Source organism: Pteropus medius, unplaced genomic scaffold, assembly GCF_902729225.1.
Source record: "Pteropus medius unplaced genomic scaffold, Ma_sr-lr_union100, whole genome shotgun sequence".
Classification (NCBI taxonomy): domain Eukaryota; kingdom Metazoa; phylum Chordata; class Mammalia; order Chiroptera; family Pteropodidae; genus Pteropus; species Pteropus medius.
The window spans coordinates 18,808,047-18,827,090 of NW_024349803.1; the positions used below are offsets into that span (position 1 = coordinate 18,808,047).

The following is a 19,044-nucleotide window of genomic DNA, read 5'->3' on the forward strand; positions in this document are numbered from 1 at the left end:
GCATTTCCTGAGGGCCGTACTATACCAGCAGATGCTATGATGTTATAGTCATACCCATTCAACCGATGATGGAGCGAAGCTCAGAGAGGTTGAAGTAGCCCACGGAGGAGGGCTCACGGCTCTCAATACGATCGTGCCGTGGAAGTCTTTTAAGTTTTAATGACTTCAGGAGTTATAAAGTATAAAGCTACACATTTACAAGAAACATCATTGGAAAGTTTAATTACTTAGATTTTCTCGATGCTGATCTAGTTTTGTGAATTTAGAGAACAGCTTTCATTTTTTTCAGGCAGCTTTTGCCATTTTCAGAGGGCAAAAAAGGAAATTTAAATAACTAAACTTTCAAGTGGTGTTTCTTGTAAATTTGTAGCTTTATACTTCTGAGGTTAGTAAACCTTAAAACTGCACTGAGACTTTTGGGACATCGTTATTCTAGGTCAGTTTGACTTCAAAGCCTGCGCGACAGTATTTGATAGTGCCTTTGGGACAGGGGCAGGGGGACTCTGGGATGCTCGTGTTGAGTAAAAGGCTCCGGGAAAAGGGTATAAATAAAGAGCATACAGTGCGATCACTAAGAGCTTGTGTTTAAGAGCCTGCAGAGACGTGCGGCCCACTGGAAGCCGTGGCCATCTCAGACGATGGTAGGGACACACATGATCGCATCCCTTTCAGAGTTCTTCACTGGGCTTGTCCTGCCTCTCGGATGAAGAGACAATGAACTTTACAGGAAATAATGACACCCCTCCCCTCCTGGGCTGAGCCATGCGTCCTGTCGAGGAGAGCCAGCATGCAGTCAGCACCCCCACAATCGTCAGCTCATAAAATCCGACGTCGGCCCTGTGATGGTCTCCATTCCACTGATGAACAGATCGGAGCAGAGAGAAGGAATGGTTTGCTCAGGGCTGCTGGCAGGCTCACTAACCCCAGCCCAGTTCATTCAAGTCCTCTCTGACCCCGTGTCCCAAAGGTGACCTTCCTGGCTGATCAGTGTGGCTTTCCCTAGCCTGGCCCGTGACAGATGGAATGAGGAAGTGGAGAGCAGACGGAGAGCTTCGGCGAGTGATTTAGTGGAATCCCTGTTTGCCTGGCCAGGGCAAGCCTGGGGAGCATGGGGTGGCCGAGCACTCCGAGACCCCCAGACTTTGCCACCCACTGTCGAGGGTCTCCTCGAGGGGTCGCCTGGGCCAACCGGCCTTTGCCAGTGGCTCTCCCATTTTCCTGCCTGCACTGTCATCTCCCAGCCCTGATGTCGACCAGCGTCCGAGGCTGGCCCTCTGCTCTCCGCTGCGGCCCACCTCGGTCCTTGCCTGTCTATGGCACCTACAGGCAGGACCCCCACAAGGCTCTGGGTCTATAGGGTCCCCAGTTCGGAGGGCAGACCTCAGGCCCAGAGCACTCCAGCCTGTGCAGGTCTCCACTGGTGTTCTTGGTGATGAGGTATGCAGAGGTCCAACCCCTGAGCTGCTTCTCCAGCACTCAGCAGGGAGGAGGTTAATAATAACGGAAAGAAGGAAAGGAGAGGAGAGGGGAGAGAGATGGACCAGAGGACTCTCCCCACCCAGACCTCCCCGCTCCTCTTCCAAAGTCCTCCCCAAGTCTCTGCAGCCCCTCAGAACCTCCCTTCCTTCATCCCTGGTGTTGTCAAGGCTCCCCCTGGCGTCAGGACCAGGGTGTGATGTGGGCCAGGTTCAGTGTGAGGTCAGGGTCAGCCAGAATCAGCCCTTCAGGAGGAGCCCACTCTGACCTGCTGGCCGCATATGCTAGCTCCTTCAGGAACCTTCCACAGCACCCGCAGCTGGTGCCTCTGACGGTACTAGCCCCCTGCTCCCCATCCTCCCTCCAGCTCTGGTGTCCAGGGTGACCAGAGCTGCTTCTGGGCAGGAAGCCAGCCCGGAAAGCCCAGGACATCCCTAAGCTCCTGTCACCATGGCAACCTGCTTGCCATGCCCCCCCCCGCCCCCCAGCCACCCACACACACACACACACACACACACACACACACACACACACACACCTGGGTCCAGTAGTTTTTCAAATTCAGAACGTCAGCATGGGAAGAGCGTCCTACATCAGCAGATTCCAGCCCCTCCCCTTGTTCCAGTTGGAGAAACTGAGGCCCGAGCGGGGAAGGGAGGTGGGACCTCTCGTTCAAGGACCTGACCCCAGCCTGTCCTCCCTCCCACCCATTCGCACCCTGTGCCGGTCCTGGGGTAAGGGAGGGGGGAGTCTGGAGTCCGATCCCCCGGGAAGGGGGCGGGCCCTCCGCCCGCACCGATGTGCCGGCGGCCGGCACAGCAACCAGACACCGACGATGAATAAATGATGCCCGCTCGCAGCCTGCGCCCAGAGCGCCACCGCCGAGCGCCAGCTGGCCAGGGGGCAGTCACCGGGCCGACGGCCTGGCGGACATCGCTCAGCTCCTGGACCTGTGGCCGAGCGGTGTGAAGATGGCGGGGCGGCGGCAGGGCGCAGGGCCTCTCTGGGCGCTGGGCGGCGCTGCGCTGGGGCTCTGCCTCGCGGGGGTCGCCGGGCAGCTGGTGGAGGTGAGGCCGGGCGGCGCGTGGGGGCTCGGGGTGGCTGGCACCAGTCCAGGTAGAGGGTGGGGAGCGCCTTTCTGACCGAGAGCTGCCTTTTCCCTTCCTTTTGCCCTGGGAGACCCGGCTTAATGGAGTGACACGGCCCTGCCCCAAGCGCTTCCAGGCTGTGGAGAAGATTCAGCTCCGATTCTAGGGTCTGTGGCCTGATGGGAGGGCACAGCCCCTGATTTCAGGGACGTTCTGATGGAGGACACTCACCCTGACCTGATCTTAAGGATTCCCTGTGCCATTGGGAGACACAGAGGTGCTCAGTCTGATGGGGACCCTGGGGGGAGGGGTGCATAGTCCTTGGTTTCAGTGACCTCTAGTCTGAGAAGTCAGAGATCTAGTCCCTGCTCTTAGGGTCTGCTGGAGGCAGCAGCTTCTGCCTCCAGAGATCCTCCAGGGCTCCCCATCCAATGGGCGAGACAGCCTGGGGAAGGAGGAGAGGGCATTCCAAGCTGGAGGCTGGGGACAGGAGGACGAGAGACCCTTTAGAGTGCAGCCACGTGCTGAGTCGACTCCATGCCAAGCCCTTGGCCCCGGAGGGGAAGGGCAGGAAGGACGGGACCCAGGGCCTCGGGGTCTGTCTTGGTCCTGGGGATAATGGGGAGCTAGCAGAGGTTTCTGAGCAGGGGAGAACTGTGACGAGTCCTGGTTTGGACAGAGGAGGATAAATTGGAAAAGGGAACATAGTAGGGAGAACGGGGAGGAGCTGCCGAGAGTGCACAGGAAGAGATGAGGAAGATGGCTGGGTGGTTGGCCAGGAGCCTGGCTGGGGCCAGGAAGGGCTGGGAGGGGCAGGGTGGGAGCCATCTGTAGCCTCCCTGGCCCTTCTGTACCCTACTGCTACTGAGCGAGGAAGGGGAGCCAAAGAGGCAGACCAGACCTCAGAATTCTGCAGCATGAGGGCAGAGAGAGAAGGCCCAGAGGCAAGGCCAAGGAGGGGTGGAGAACGGAGCCTGTGCAGGCAGGGACAGAGCTGAGAGAGGAGGGACGCACCCAGGAGATCCCTGAAGTGGCAGGTGCTAGGGGACGCGATAGGAAAGGGAGGACAAAGCCTTATCCTAGAAGTCTGAGGTGACACAGCCCTGAACTAGAGGGTCTGAGGGACATGGGGCCCGAGCTCTGAACCCCAAAGCTAGGCTGTCCCTGCTGTTGATCAGGGGGCGTGATCAGAAGGCTGGGCTGGAGTCAGATGTCAGCTCCAGTATCCCTGTAAGGGGAGCCAGGCTGGCTGGAGCCACACGGCGTGTACTGAGGCCCCTCGCACACTGTCCTGAAGCCTCGGGTGCAGAAACTGAGCTGACCTGGGTGCAGGAGAGGCTGAGGGTGGGGGTCAAGTCAGTGCTGAGCTAAGGACTCTCCCAGGCCCCAGGAGCATGTCTTCTCCCAGCTCATTAAGAGAAATTGCATTTTGAGTCCTTCTACCTGCCATCTGTCCACAGCCTGAGCAAGGGCCTAGGCGAGCCTGGGAGATCTGGGGAAGCACCAGAAAGATGGGCAGCACTGGGGTCCATGGCATCACCCACCCCAGCCCATGGGGTCCATGGCATCACCCTCCTTCCAGCTGAGGATCCGATGAAGGCTGGGGCCTCCAAGCTTCAGAGTTCAGCCCCCCAGCAGTGCCCACTACAAGGAGATGCCTGACTGCTACCTGTTACCCTCTGCCCAAGACTCCCACAACTGCCCAGTCCCTGGCCCTGACACTACCAACGTGTGCTGACCACACCTACGTGTACTCCAGCCACAGGCGTACCCTATTCCCACAAGTGTGTGCCCAACCCCACATGTGCCCAACCCCACACGTGCTCCAATCCCCCACACGTGTACCCTAAACCCGCACTTGTGCACGTGTGTGACCCCGCACAGGGATCCAGGCCCCTGGGGTGATGCTGAGGAGAGGTGTCTTCCTGTCAATCTTGTCACTCAGGTTGTGTGGCGAGAGCTTCCCAGAGACGCCTGGAGCAAAGCACTCAAGTTACAGATGGAGAAACTGAAGCCTAGAGAAGGTGCCCACCCCAGTTCCCCTGGTTAAGAGAGAAGAGCTGGGGAATCAGAACCAGTCCTGGCACCGAGATCCTCCCGGGGACCTGGGACGGGCTGCTATTCCTCTCCAAGTGCGCCTGACACACGCCAAAGGGCCGTGTTCGTTAGATGAGGGAGCGCCTGGTGTGTGGTGGGTGCCCAGTCCGTGCATGGCCTGGGGGAAGACCAGGTGCATGGCGACCCAGGGGCTGCCTCTCCTTCCCAGAGAGCCTGAAGGACGTCTGTCCTTGTTTGGTTAACTCTTTTCCTGCTTAGAAAAAAAAAAAACGCAGCTCGCTGCCGGCGCTGATTTAACATCACACGTAAGAACGCTGCGTTTTCTAGGATTTGACATTGGCCGCACTCGAGAATTACCACATTTTGTAAGTGGAAATACCACTAGTAAAAACAGAATGCTGTAAATAAAATGATGTCCTTTGTTTCCCTAGAGCAATGCAAAAATAATAATAAAAGGGAAATCTTTTGTGGCAAACTTTGAGGGTAAGGTTAGGGCTGTAATCCGTGAGTTATCTCGGGGTAAATGCTGCAGCCACGAGCACCGCCGGCGAGTATGCTCTGGGCAGACGGGAAGCGGGTTAATCAGAGGGCAACATATTGCACAGATGTCCCAGGGTCCTCTCTCCTCCTAGGCACTAACTTCCATCCACTCCACCAAGCTTGGTGACAGAGGTCATAGCCCTGTCAATCCCACAGACCAGGAACAAGTCCTGCTCAGACCCCTCAGAGCAGGGCCATGTCCCCTCAGACCCCTATGGCAGGGCCATGTCCTATCCAACCTCCAGGGCAGGCTGGTGCCCCCGCGAGCCCCCAGGACAGCGTGGGTCCCATTGGGAAGGCGGGAGGTCACTGTCTGTCTTTGCTCTGCTCAGACCTCTCCAGCCGTGCTTACATCTATTGGCCTCCAGGTGTCACTGTCGTATTGCGGACAAATTATTTATCTGGTTCTGTTCTATGAGGACTCTGTCCTAGCTTTCTGGTCAGAGGAAGTGACTCTGGAAGGGTAGGCGACTGTCAAAGCCACCTGGTGGGAGTCCTGGCCGGGCATCAGAGTCACAGTCCCTGACTCCACACCCCACCCCACACTGAGGGTACGTGAGAGCAAAATCCCCAGGGCAACCCAGACCTGGACGTGTCTCTGGCCTTGGTCCTGAGTCCCCATCTGCCTGTGGGGGCCTAGGACCTGAGCCGGGGGAGAGACCTGCAGGCTGCCTGAAGAGACCTTGAACCTGATGAGAACAGGCCATCTACTTTTGCCCCTACGGCCCTTGGTTTCCCCAAGCATCGACTACCCTCGCGCTCCAAGTCCCCAGCTCCATGGTTCTGGGGCTCAGTTCTCCTCCCTTTTTCTAAATCTGGAACTTCCCAAGGTCTAGGTGATTGGTTGTGAATGCCTAAGACACTTGATCATAGCAGATTCTGAACTGCTTGGGCTGAGTCCTTGCTGAGACCATGGCGTCTCTCGGCCCAGTCCCAGCCCCTGGCCTCTGCCTGGCTCAGTCCCCTTTCTTCTGACCCACAGCCCAGCACAGCACCACCCAAGCCCAAGCCGCCCCCGCTGACCAAGGAGACGGTGGTGTTCTGGGACATGCGCCTGTGGCACGTGGTGGGCATCTTCTCGCTCTTCGTGCTGTCCATCAGTGAGTAGCTGCTCCCCGCCCTCCCTGACACACCACAGTGGGAGCATCGCCCCCCCCCCCAGCACCCCAGGGGCTCAGAGCGGCAATTCCGGGCAGTGCAAGCAGGCCAGGCGCCCGCAGGAGGCCCACTGTGGTTTCTGGCACCTCCTGATCCACACACAGTCCCTGTGGAGGGCTGACAGGCCGGTGGTGACCTGAAGTATTCATGGCAATTATGGTAATTACAGGGGACTCCATGATCCAGGACGAAGACGTGTCATTTTTCCCTATAGCGGGCCTCCTGATGCTTTTCCTGCAGTTTGGCCAGCTTAAAGGGCCCACACCCAGGGGCCCCGGCAAGGCCGCCCTTGGCTACAGCTCAGTTCAGAGGCTCCCCAGATGCCCAGCAGATGTGGCTCCCAGGCTGCAAATCCTACTTTGTCAAATACCATCTCTCCGAATGACTCACACCCACCTCAATTAAAAGCAGGAGACCCCCATCCTCCCCTGAGACTGGGAGTTGCTCGATGCAAAGTCACAACAGAAATGGGCTGGGCATGGTCCTTCCAGTCATCTTTCTGGGGAGGGGATCTGGAATTGGGGAAAAGGGGCAGAAAATGCCAGTTGGGTGGGGGAGACCGCCATAGCACAGTCTAGGGAGGGTCCTAGGCCAAGGGGGTGGGGGGCAGGCAGTGAGGGGAAGAAAACCCACTCCTCCTGCAAAAGCTTCAGACAGGAGGGGATGAGCTGTGGAGGGGCGGGGTTTCCAGGGGGGACTGTTGGGAAGGTGCACCAGGCGAAGGGATGGTGTGGGCAGAGGTGGGAGGAAACGGCCTCCACACAGGTCTCAGATAACCCCTGCAGGACGTTTGTCGAGTGACCTCGGGTCAGGGCTGAAGTGGCATTTAAGTTCTAGCTGGAGCTGGACGAGGTCCCCTGAGGGCACGGCTGACAGCAGAAGGCCCATCCAGATGTGGGGGCTCCAAGGGAAACAAGGACATCTGATTTGCATGTGCTTCTCCTGGCACCAGAAGCGCCCTCCCTGCGGGAACCCGTCCACCCCACCCCTCTACCATCTCTTCACGGCCGGGGTAGGAGCGGGATCCGAGCAAGAGGCTGCATTTTTTCCCTGCAAAGGCCTAGAACCAGTCAGGCTTCTTGGTGGAGGCCCCGCGGACAGACGGGCGTGGCTGCGGCCTCAGCCCAGGTGTCCACAGGAGCAGTCCAGGGTGCAGGTGCAGGGTGCAGCTCTGGGCCACCCCGGGGAGCCGGGGTGAGGACCCTGTGAGACCTCAGAACACACAATGGCCTCCCGTGGGCTCTGCTCAGCTGGGGCCACACAGGAGAGTTGCAGTGTGGGACCCAAAGAGGCACTTGGACTTTAGCCACACAGACCGACTCTGAGTCTTCACCCCATTTCCTAGCAAAGGGTAAGGGATGGTCCCAAAGACCCCCGAGCAGCCGGGCAGCTCTCGTTACCTCCACGCAGGGCCCTGGGAAGTCGGGATGACATAGCCCTGTCTCCTGGGCAGGAAACAGCTTTCCTGCTTCTCCATCTGCTCTTACCTAGGAGTGGAGCATCGCCCCGGAGCCTCGTGGAGAGGGGCTGGGGTTGGACAGGTGCCTCCGAGGGCCTCCTCCAGCCTGGGGCCTCATACCCCAAGCCCCTGCCATTTTGTTTCTCTCCTTCTTTGTAGGGAAGTGACCAGGCCAGGATGGGTGGGGCAGTGTTTGAGCCCTGCTCTGGCCACCAGTAGCTACTCTGTGAGTTTCCTTTGAAGCCCAGGCCTCCCAGGGCCTGGAACCAGTCCCTGTGGAGAGCCTGAGTGGGCATGGTCCCAAGGGGGTGCCTGGTGGATAGCTGGAAGAGGTGGCCCGAGCCAGCAGGGGCAGGGCGGGGGACAAATCTTGGGCCTCAGGCATACACCCAGGGGTCTGGCAAGACCAGGACCCAGCTCTTTGGGTGAGAAAGTCCCGCTGTCCACTCTGGTCTACCCCAGACAGCAGTGTCCACTCAGACCTACTTCTGGGGCCCTCATGCAGCCCCCCACCCGAAAGTGCACCCAGTTACTGTTTGCTCCCCCATCCATTCATTCAAGGGTCCAGTCCTGTCCTCAGCAGCAAAGGCTTTGAGACCATTTCATTCATTCATTCATTCATTCATTCATTCGTTCATTTTTTCTTTCGTTTTGTGAGTCTGGGTGAGATTTAGTGGGCCACAGTATTTGCATAGGATGACTCCAGAGGGTGCTCCAGCCCAGGCTATATTCCCCAAAATAGGTCTGCCTTGTCCTGCCTGACCCTCCTGTCCCCAGGAGTCTGCCAGGAAGTTATGTCTGGTCATCTGATTTATAATAGGAAGCAGCTCCATCCCCTCCCCTGAGGCCGGGGCCAAGGTGGTCAGACTGTGGGGGCCTTAGAAAAATAAACTCAATCCAGCCAGGTCCTGGCAGCCCTGCCCTGCCCTGCCCGTCACTAGACAGGCCAGCTCCGTGCCCCAGCCCAGCTCATGTGGGCACAGCCGCCCTCGGCAAGAAAACCGCTCCTGGAATAACTCCGTCTGAGGTGACACTCCGGGGCAGGTTCTGTGCCCTCTCACAGCTGTCATAGCCAGGAGCAGCGCAGGCTGGTCCTCAGGGAGGCTGAGGAGGCTGTAGCTATGTCCTCCAGTGTCTGAGGCCACTCTGGCCCTGCTCTTAGGAGCCCAGAGAGGAAAAGCTAGGAGCCCAGAGGCCTGGGTCGGAAGCATGGGACACCTCCAGGACGCTGGAGAGTCACAGGGCAGCCCTCCGCCCTGCCCTCCAGGAACTCTCAATCCAGTCAGAAGGACCCTCAGAACCAGGACCCGTGACAGGGCCAGTGTAAGATGGAAATACAAGACCCCTTCATTCAAAAATCATTGAGGATTTCAAGACAGTGACAGCGGGGCATTAACCTAAGAACTAGGCCCTTGTACGAATGGGCCCTGTGTGACCTACTCAGGGAAGACAACTTGGAAATCCCAGGGCCCGCAGGGGTTTGTCAGGATGCGGAGACCCCGCCGGAGTCTCTCGGGTGAGACACGGATAGGTAGATGGAGGCACACCTGAAGTTTGGATGTCATTCCCGGGACGTCTGAGCTCCGACCCCGGCCAAGCCCACTCTGCTCTCCTTATAGTTATCACTCTGTGCTGTGTCTTCAACTGCCGCGTGCCACGGACCCGGAAGGAGATCGAAGCCCGGTACTTGCAGCGAAAGGCAGCCAAGATGTACACCGACAAACTGGAGACGGTGCCGCCCCTCAACGAGCTCACAGAAGTCCCCGGAGGTGAGCGGGCCCAGGCCCCTAGCCTCGCCACCACCCAAACCTGCCACGCCGGCCGCTTCCGAAGTCCTGCCACCCAGCATCGCCCATCCCCTGCAGTAGGTTCAGGGGGAGGGAACTCAGCTCTGTCCCTGGAGACCAGAGCACAGAAATCGGTCCCTGAGGGGCAGCTGAAAGGAGGCAGGAGGGGTTGGGAAGGAAGAAGGACATGAAGGGCTGTGTGTGGGAGGCGCGCGGTGTGCCCCAGGGCCCCGTCTCACTCCCGTCGCGTGCTGCCTCCTTACCCCGCAGATGATAAGAAGAAGAAGAAGAAGAAGGACAGTGTGGACACGGTGGCCATCAAGGTAGAGGAGGATGAGAAGAACGAGGCCAAGAAGACAGGAGAGAAATGAGGAAGGCTTCCTGGAGGGAAGCTGGGGCTGGCAGGCCCGGGGGTGCGAGTCCTGGCCACGGTCCAGGCATCTCAGACTCCGAGCTCACACATGGACCATACAGGTTGTAGAACATCCTCTCCCTGCTCGGAGGGGGCTGCCGAGGCCCATGGCCATGGCCTCATGGCCATTCAGGGGCAGGTACAAGGTTGTGGGGGTCCTCTCTCCTAGCCCAGACTCTACTCCTTGACCCCATCCATGTGGCCACTCAGCAAAGTTGGTCTTGGGCCACTGTCCCTCTGCAGACCCACCCAAAGACACACCTCTGTCCCATCCCTTCTGCCAGAAACCAGTGGCTCTAAAGGGGTGACGGTATGTGGTTGACTCCTGGAAGAAGGTGGCCACTGGATGGACTGGGGTGTGAGGCCACACCAGGCTGGCCACGAGGACAGAGAGGGTCGCCAGGGGAAGCTGTGACAGCAGGAGGTTCTTAGACTTGGCTAGCGAGCAGCCCTAGTGGCAGGGGGGCTGCCCCAAACCTGGCAGGGGTTCTGGCCCAAGGGGGTGAGCAGAGGTGGCCTGGAAACAGACCCCAGGCCAGCAGACCACGTTCCAGGCAATGGAACGTACTTTTACACATTGCGATGGAGCGACGAGGCCAACGTGGAGCCTGGGGACTCAGGGATGGGGCCAGCCGCGGTGGGTCACAGGTAGAAGAGGCTGAGGGCAGCCGGTCAGAAGGAGAAGGGAAGAAGGCTGGCACCTGCGCCCCATCCTGAGGATCCAGGGAATATATGAGAAGCCAAAGGGGACCTTGGGCTGTTCCGTGGCCCTTTCTCTACTTGGTGAGGTGGGAGGTGTCAGGGCCCTAGGATCACCGCAGGGGGCCTTAGGGGCTGAGGCAGCAACCAGCCCTCCACCTGCTGAACGGGACAGCACGCAGCTTCCTCTCCTACCATTCTCGACTGCGGAGCCCAAAAAAGCACTGCTGACAAGAAAGTGAGGGCCCCCAGGCCACCTGGGGACTGAGTCCTTCGGGAGGAGAGAGGCACAGAGGGATTTCCAGGTGGCAGCGAACATCAGCTGAGGCATTCGGACTTGGGCCTAAGAAGACACCAGAGAAGGATTCTGAGCCAGGGAGGCTGCTGGAAAAGCCCATGGTCCCTGCAGGCTGCAGAGATCTGTAAATAAAGCTGAGTGTCTTCTCAGATCCGTGACCTGACATGACCTGTCAGGATGCCCCATCCCTCGAGCATTTAGAGCATTCACGTGGAGGGTGACGCAGCCATCGGGGATAGGTGGCGCCCAGGCCAGGTTGAAGTTCCCTCCCCCGACTTCTCCCCCTGTCTGAATTAGGATGAGCTGGAGGGAGACACGGTGACCAAGAGGCAAAGGGGCAGCTGCAGCCAGGCGGAGCCTGAGGCCGGGCATCGGACCGAGGAGGAAGCTGCACTCTCCTCTGCTCCACCCCGTGGCTTTTGATAGGCCTTCGATGGTCTGAGTCCAGTGCTGGGGACACAGAGGAGTCAAATCTGGATGCCGACCTGAACCCGGATCATTACTACACAAGGAGAGGCATGCAGGCTGCCATGGGGGAGGAGCCCAGGGGCTCGGAGCAGAGAGGGGGCAGAGAGATGGCGGAGGGCCATCTGCTCAAGCTGGGTACTCACCCTGTCACCAGGGGGGAACCCCGACTCTGCTCTCAGGGTCCAGCTTCTGGACTGCTCACACACAGGATTGTGGCGAAGGTCATTCTACCCATACAGACCAGCACCCTCCTGTGTGGCCGGGCAGCAGACACCCAGAAGGACAGGGGCCACTTGAAATCAAACAGAGGAGCAGCTCGTAAAGCCTGGGGGTGTCCAGACTCGGGCTCCATCTGCCCTGCCAGCTGCCTCCCTGACCTCTGACCCCGGCCTCCACTAGCCCTCTATGGACAGGCATGGTGCTAATGGTGGGGATAATGTCTGACCCCGGTGGGGACCTGCCCCATCTTCAGGCAGGGGCAGCGCTGGAAGGTCAGAGTTCACTGTGGTGCTTCAGGCCAAGGACAGCATATGTTGTAGCCACTGGCCAGGAGCTGGGACGATGTCAGGAGAGCCCCACTTAAAGCGGCACAGAAGGAACGCACTCGGACCCCGGCCCGGGCCCCATCGCACCCTGCCAGCTTCAGCCTGGGCAGTACATTCTGGGGCCTCCATCATGTGACCCCAATATCATCCCCATACACACTCTCTCCCTTCTGCAGGAGCCACCGCAAGCCCCTGGGGGAGGCAGATCCCGGGCCTCTGCGCTCGCCAGCACCTAGAGTCCCCATCCTGCACCCCTCACCCCTCAGTTTGGTTCACCCACCTCCCACTGGAGCAGGCTCAGGGAGCGAGGGGCCCCCCGAGGCCCAGGAAGGAGGCCACATGGGGAAGAGAGATGTTTAATGGAGCACCTAGTCTCTGCCCTGCCTTGCAGGGTCGGAGGGGCTACACCTGTAGCATTTTAGACATGGGGGTGAGGAGGGGCTGGGCAAGGGAGGCGCCCCAGGGATGGGCCAAGTGTGTCAGCGGGCGGCGAGGAGGCCGAGGGGCAGCGGCAGTGCCAGGAGCAGGGCCCAGGACAGGGCTGGAGGGGCCTGCCCACTGATGCTGTCCCAGATCCAGGGCTGGTAAGCGGAGACCCGCAGGTAGATGGGTGGGGCCTCGCTGTGCTTGCAGCCTGGGCCCCAGGTCACCATTCCCACCAGGTACCACGTGTTCTCCACAGGACAGGCCAAGGGCTCCCCACTTATCTCCTGCGGGAAGGGGCACAAGAACAGGCTATGTCAGGGAGGCCAGACAAGGCCTGGGGGACACGAGACGCGGCTCTGGGCCAAGGAGGGTGCCCTCGCGCCATCTCTACAGGCCCCGAGTGTCGCAGAGCTGAGAGGTGACCACACCTAGGAGATCTCCCTCAGAGGGGTCTCTCTCCCGTCTCTCTCCGCCCCCCTCCCTTCCACACCCTGCATCTTCCCAGCACCCCCATCCTCCTCCCTCATTCCACCCTCCATCCCCTGCTCCCATTGCTTTCTTCACCCCAACTGTCTTTCCTCCCATCCTGTCTCCCTCCCCATCTTCCTGCTCAGTCACCCCTGCTCACCCCCCTCCCCTCTCTCCTCCTCTCCTTCCTCCCCCCACCCCCCCATGCTATTTTGCACTCCTGGCTGGGTGCCTTGGAGGTGAGTGAACGAGGGGACAGGTGCTCACGTAGCAGAACTGTTCCCTGTGGGTGTCCTTCGCACAAATCATCTGGGAGTTGATGATCCGAATCAGTGAGGAGATTTTGGTGAATTTGTGGTAGAAGTTGTCACACTCCTTGTTGTTCAGGATGGTGACTTCCTTCTCTTGAATGGTCCGGAACTGGGGCCATCTGCCTGTGGGATGGGTACCCCCCATTCGGGCGTGGTGGTTTCCCTGCTGCCCACTGCCGCCGGCCTTGTGTGCCACCGCCCTTTGCTCCTGCCCTCTCCCCCGGCCTCATCCACCCGCCACACAACAGCCCTGGAGGACGCTCCGGGCTCAGCCCACCTGCCACTCCAGCGGACACCTCTCACCCACGCCTCGATGCAGAGACCTCGGAGCAGGCCGCCCACCGTCTGGCCTTGCTGGACCTGGCCTCTCTTCCCGCAAAGTCCGACCCCCTGGGTCCCTTCCCCCCTCGGCACCTTCTATCCCCCGCGCTCCCACACTCCTCTCCGGCCCAGATCCCTCCTTCTCAAGCCCTCCCCAGAGGCCTCTTCCTCCCCTGGGTTTGCCCAGATGGCCCTCCATGGGCCCCAGGCAGTGCTTACTCCACAAGCCTCCTCCTGTCTCTGTCCCCAGCCTGAGCTCCTGGGGGACAGGAGACTTCTGACCATTCTCAGCCATTCCCCAGACAGGCCAAGGCAGGGAAAAGAAAAAGCCACCCCTCCCCGGCCCACCCTGGGCTGGTGTCCCCGTAGGCTGTTTGGGGGCAAGTAGGCTGTGTGAAGCTACAGGAAAGGGTACGTCTCTAATGGGAAAGGATAAGGGTCCCCAATGAGTGGACATTCCTGGAGCTCGTAAGGAAACGGACCCGTGGATGGCCAGGGACAACACTCCTGCTCTGTGGGCCTCGCTCCCAAACTGGAACGACGTGGGATCGAGGGCCGCTGCGGGGAGGGGCAGCCAGAACCTGGCTCCTCGCACTCCCCACGTTCTGCTTCAAGTTACGGGTGCCCTGGGGCTACGTGCAGACAGCGAGAGATTCCTGTGCCCGTCTGCCATCAAGGAAGTCCTGTTTACATGCTTTGGCCTGGGCCTGCGGGTTCTTGGGCCATCTGGGTCCCCTGAGGCCTGAATGGCCATGACATACTCACACTGAGACCAGCCTGATGGGAAGGTCCCGGACAGAGGGCCCCTGGGGATGGTGTCTCAGAGACGTCTGTCCCTGGCACACCCCAGCCTGCGCCCAGGTCCTCTGCCCCAACTCACCATCAACCCTGGGGAGTCCCCAGCCCATCACAGTGCAGACGGAGTAGTCCTTCAGCTCGTAGTCAAGGCCGGGCAGGCAGATGGGCCAGACGTACTCGCTGTACTTGAGTGACCGCTCGAGCTGGAGGAGGCCGATGTTGTTGGCCTTGCCGACCCAGGACCAGTACCGACGAGACTGGAACCGGCTGTTCACAATGAGCCGGCGCACTGGGACATCGGAGGTCGTCTGAGCTGTCTGGTTGATCCAGGGGCTCCCCACCCGCACTGAATAGATAACGTCGTCCCTAGGCAAATCGCGAGGGGAGTCTGCCATCAGCTCCGGGCCCCACGCCCCAGCCTCCACGCCACTGCCGCACCCTTCGCAAACCCGGGCAGGCCGCCCCCCACTTCCAGCCCTCGGAGCCGAGTCCTCCTCACGACACACGTGAGCGGGGTCCTGCACGCAGTGTGGCGTGTCCTCACGACACCCTTCATTTCATGGAGGGGAAACTGAGGCTCAGAGAAGCCCAGTGACCAGCTGAAGGCTACACAGCCAGAAAGTAGTGGAGCTGGGATGCTGACCAACGTGTCTCTGGTTCCAAACTCTGGACTCTGTCCAGCGCCCTGCGCCAAGCCCTGGCAGCGACAGGTCCCGTGCAATCAGGCCTGGCCTCACCCTCCAGCCTCCTTTCCCAGCATGCCCCTGGAGTCTCCGTGCAGATTCTTAGGCTCAGAGTGTGCTTCTCCACCGGTCACCCTCGGGCCAGCCACCCCCCTGGCCTGGGAACATGGGCACACCCTTTCTGTTGTCCCCACACCGACCAGACTCCCCTGTGAACATCTTTCTCCTTGTCTGTCTTCCCCAGCAACCTGAGAGGAGTGACGTGTCCCCTCTCTGTCCCCAGTGCCCAGGCCAGCACCTGGCTTCAAACGACTGTCAAAAGCTTTCAGTTGAATGAGAGAAGGAGCGAGTAAGTGAAGCAAAGGGCGGGGAATGAACGAATTAGAACCTTCTTTCTGTGGATGGGAGGAAGGAGGCTGGGACGACGGCTTACGAGTCCCCGGTGCCTCTCTGAGGAAGACTGCACAGGACTGAGAGGTCACGAGAGGGCAGCAAGCTCCTAGTTCCTGTAGAAAATCTGTAGAACTCAGCCCCGGCCTGCTCGGAGCCGGGGTGAGGCTGGGGCCGGGGCTGCTACTGACAAGCAAGCTGGCAAACGACCGGGCCTCCCAGTGGCTCCAAATGCCTTTCCGCCTGCCCGCCTCGGCCCCAACTCACTGGATCAGGCAGTGGGCCACGGTCAGCACCCACCGGGAGGCGATGAGGGCTCCTGCACAGATATGTGTGCCGTTGGCCTGCACACTGACCATCCATGGCCACCGCCGAACCTTGGACGCTGGGTCCCTGAGGGTGGGGTCAAACTCATAGGACATGCCACAGCCTGAGGAGGAAGGCAGAAGGCTGATGAGGGGGGTGGCCCTTCCAGACACATCCATGGCACCTTACGCTCCCTCCCCTCAGCCTGACCTCCCACCTCTCTAGGCTCTGACTGGCACCTATCCGGTGATTCTTCTTTCCCACGGGTCGTCATGTAATGACGCTGTCGGGGTCTCCAGCCTCAGCGCTCCCCGAGTTTTCTTCTCCCTGGTGCCACTGCTCGGGCCCCACCCAGAGCATTCCCAGCCGGCCAGCCTGCCCCTCCATCCTGGCCCCTCAGCTCTGGCAAGACCCTTCACATCTGGTTCCCCTTATTATGGCCCAGGCAGATCCCTCTCCCTTCTCTGGAAACCCCCTCCTGTGATTCAGTGAGAGAAAGGCAGATGACCTAACAGGAAAATGATCCACGAGCATGAACAGACCCGGCCCGGGGAAGAAGCCCCAGCAGCAGACCACACAGAGCCCCTTCAGTCCTCAGGGAAGCGCGGGCTTACATCCCAGTGGGGCCTCACTCCACACACCTGCAGGGCGAAACTAAACGTCTCTGCTGCCAAGCCTTGGTGAGGATTACTGCCTTCGACCAAGTGGCTGCAGACACTTGGGAAAAGATTTACAAGCCCAGGCGCACACAGCCAGCATCGCGCCAGAGTCCCACGCCCAAGTGTTTTCCAAATCGATTATTGGCTCATGAAGCCAGCGTTAAGTGGGCCACGGCCAGCGTTTAGAACGGCTGGTGAGGGAGAAGAAATGGCATGCACGGCAGCGTGCTCTTGGTCCTGTGTGTGCCACTGTCCGTGGCAGTTCAATTGCGTGCACTGAGTTCCACGTGGGTCTCAGTTCAACGTTCTTGAAAGCCGCTGCTCAAAGCCGCCGCTCAAGACAAGGCTTGCATGTGCGCCCCCAAGACATGCGCAGGAGGGCTCTCTGAAAGCTATACTGGAGATCCCCCAGTCCTCGGCTGGGAGCCAGGGCCAAGAGAAGGCTGGGCAGAGCCTGGGCCCAGTGGAGAGGTGACAGGCCCCACAGCAAGTTCAGGGAAGTGGGAAGATGTAGCCCACCCCAGGATCCTCTGAATTTCTGTGCCTCCTACCTCACCAGGATGCGAGGAAAGGCAGGTCTCTTCCCACTCCCTCTACCCCTTCTGCCTCTGTCTCTTCTGTCCCCAGGGATCAAAGGTTTTGAAGACTCCAACACAAACTCTCCTCCCCCCTGCCCTCTCATGGAGTCCACAGTACTCACCTTTGGGAGATAAGTTAATGCCGGCTTGAGAGACAGGACTCTGTGACATCTGGGTCAAGGTCAGAGGCATCTGAGTGGTGGGGGTTTGCTGGGGGACATGAGGCCCCCCTGAGTGGCAGGCGGCACCAGGCGCACAGAGGGTGCCAGGGTTAGTGGGAGCAGCTGAGGACAGTGCTCCGGGGGCAACGGTTGAGCTCAAGCAACCTGTGGAAGGACAGAGAAGGTCAGCGGCGTGTCAGCGGCGGACAGCAGGGCTGGGGAGGCTGGGGGAGGACGAGGCGGGAGGGCGGGCTCACTTGCTGGCCTCAGCAGTAGCAGCAGCAGCAGCAGCCGCAGCAGAACGGCCTGGTCCACGGAGGGGGCAGGTGTCCGGCACCAGGGCTCCATCCTGGGGTAGCAGCGACTGTGCCTCAGAGCTCCTCTCGCGACAGCGCCCCCCACTGGCTGCGGGCAATGGCTTCTGGTGTGCAGATGCCCCAGGTCCCGGCCTGCGTGGCGCCCCCCAGCGGCCACCCGGGATAGTGCTCCTGGTGTCGGGCCCGCGAGGGCGCCCCTAGCGACCGGCCTCATATCTGCCAGCCCGGGGTCCGGCCTGAGGGCGCCCGCCGACTGCCCTGTTTCTGGCCATGTTTCTGCCCCCCTGGTTTCTTCACTCCATTTGGCCAAAAGGTTTCCTGGAGCCCTTAACTCACCTCGCCAGTTCCTTTGCCTCCTTGCTCCTGCAGCCCACTGCCCTGGGCTGGTTCCTGCCTCCATATCACCCTTGATGAGATGGCCCTGTCCCCCGGGGGCGGCGGCATCCAGGATTTTCAAGTGCCCGCCTCCTTCCTGTTCCCTCCAGCCTGTGAGGAGGTAACTACTGTGGGGCCCTGAAATTAAACAGATTGAAAAGTTTTCAGTAAAGATTTTTGAAGGTTGCGTAATTTTACGCAGTGTTCCCCACCTCCTCAATCCAACCCCATTCAGCAAATACCCTCCCCTTACAGGTCTGTCTGCTTAGGAAAGATGGGGATGTGGCACAGGTGAGGTTTTTACTCACAGAGGAAGAGTGATGGTAACCATCAGGCCTTTCTGGGAGCAGAAGGCCACATTTTATGTTGGAACATGGGGAAGAGTTGATGCCTTGGTGACATAGACGAATAATGCATTTAAAAAGTAGTGTGGGGAAAGCCTATGAGAAGCTTTGGTTCAAAGCTGTTGGAAAATTGTACCTAAAAAAAAGATAGTCAAAGTTAAATCAAACCAGGAGGTTCTAACCTTTGCCAGGGCCTGCTGCCTTACAGAGACGCTCAGGCTGGCTGTTCAGGGCTCCAGTCTCTGGGAAGACAGAACATCACACCCACTACGTGTCTGGGACCTGTAGGGCAGGGGTAGCTGGCTGCTGTGAGCCTGAGGCCCACCAGGTCTGGAGCCCCCCACTCCAGCGCCACCACACACACACACACACACACACACACACACACACACAGGGCAGGACTCTGCCCCCTCAGTCTGGCTAGTTTGGGCCAGCCTGTCCTTGCTCTCCGGAGTCCCATGGAGGTCCCCGAGGCAGTCCAGGAGCTCAGGGCGCAGTTCACACAGTTCATCCGAGCAGGCACCGTGCCTTGCCCTCCCCCCACTCTCTGTCATCACCCAGCTCTGCCAGGAAGGAAGAGGAACTGGTCAGTTTCTATGGACTCTTAGGGAGACATGAGGGCAGGGGAGAGGCCCCCAGGTTCTGGAATGAGGTTCACAAGTGCAGGTCTGGTCATGGTGGCTGTCTTGGAAAGAGGCCAACCCCCCGCAGGAAGGCCTGAGGGAAACTGGGCGGGAGACCCAGGGGTGGGCTATGGGGCCCTAGGGATTGCCAGAGTGCCGGGGTGATGAAGCAGGGACTGGGGTCACAGGGCCCCAGGAGGAAAGTGCATTTCGGACAGGGTGGTGCACAGCACGAGTGACACCATCAGGGGAGGACAGCCAGGCCCTCGGGGGTGGCGGATGCTCTGAAGGGTTCC

The 19,044-nt window shown here is 59.8% G+C and overlaps 2 protein-coding genes across 2 annotated transcripts in view; one reads left to right on the forward strand and one right to left on the reverse strand.

The window, feature by feature from the left end:
• Positions 1-11,104, forward strand: part of TMIE (transmembrane inner ear) — a 16,342-nt gene extending 5,238 nt beyond the window's left edge. The window contains exons 4-7 of the mRNA XM_039837566.1: positions 673-2,543; positions 6,145-6,262; positions 9,399-9,548; positions 9,837-11,104. Of these exons, the coding sequence (XP_039693500.1) occupies positions 2,448-2,543; positions 6,145-6,262; positions 9,399-9,548; positions 9,837-9,937 (465 nt within the window). The 5' untranslated portion in view covers positions 673-2,447 and the 3' untranslated portion in view covers positions 9,938-11,104. The remainder of the gene's footprint in view (positions 1-672; positions 2,544-6,144; positions 6,263-9,398; positions 9,549-9,836) is intronic.
• Positions 11,105-12,307: 1,203 nt separating this feature from the next.
• Positions 12,308-17,730, reverse strand: PRSS50 (serine protease 50). Its single transcript, XM_039836848.1, has 6 exons — positions 17,347-17,730; positions 17,051-17,254; positions 15,653-15,815; positions 14,395-14,678; positions 13,150-13,316; positions 12,308-12,698 (listed from the first exon to the last, which is right to left on the reverse strand). Exons 1-6 carry the CDS (start codon positions 17,618-17,620, stop codon positions 12,468-12,470), a joined length of 1,323 nt encoding a protein of 440 aa, XP_039692782.1. The 5' UTR covers positions 17,621-17,730; the 3' UTR covers positions 12,308-12,467.
• Between the last annotated feature and the right edge of the window lie 1,314 nt (positions 17,731-19,044).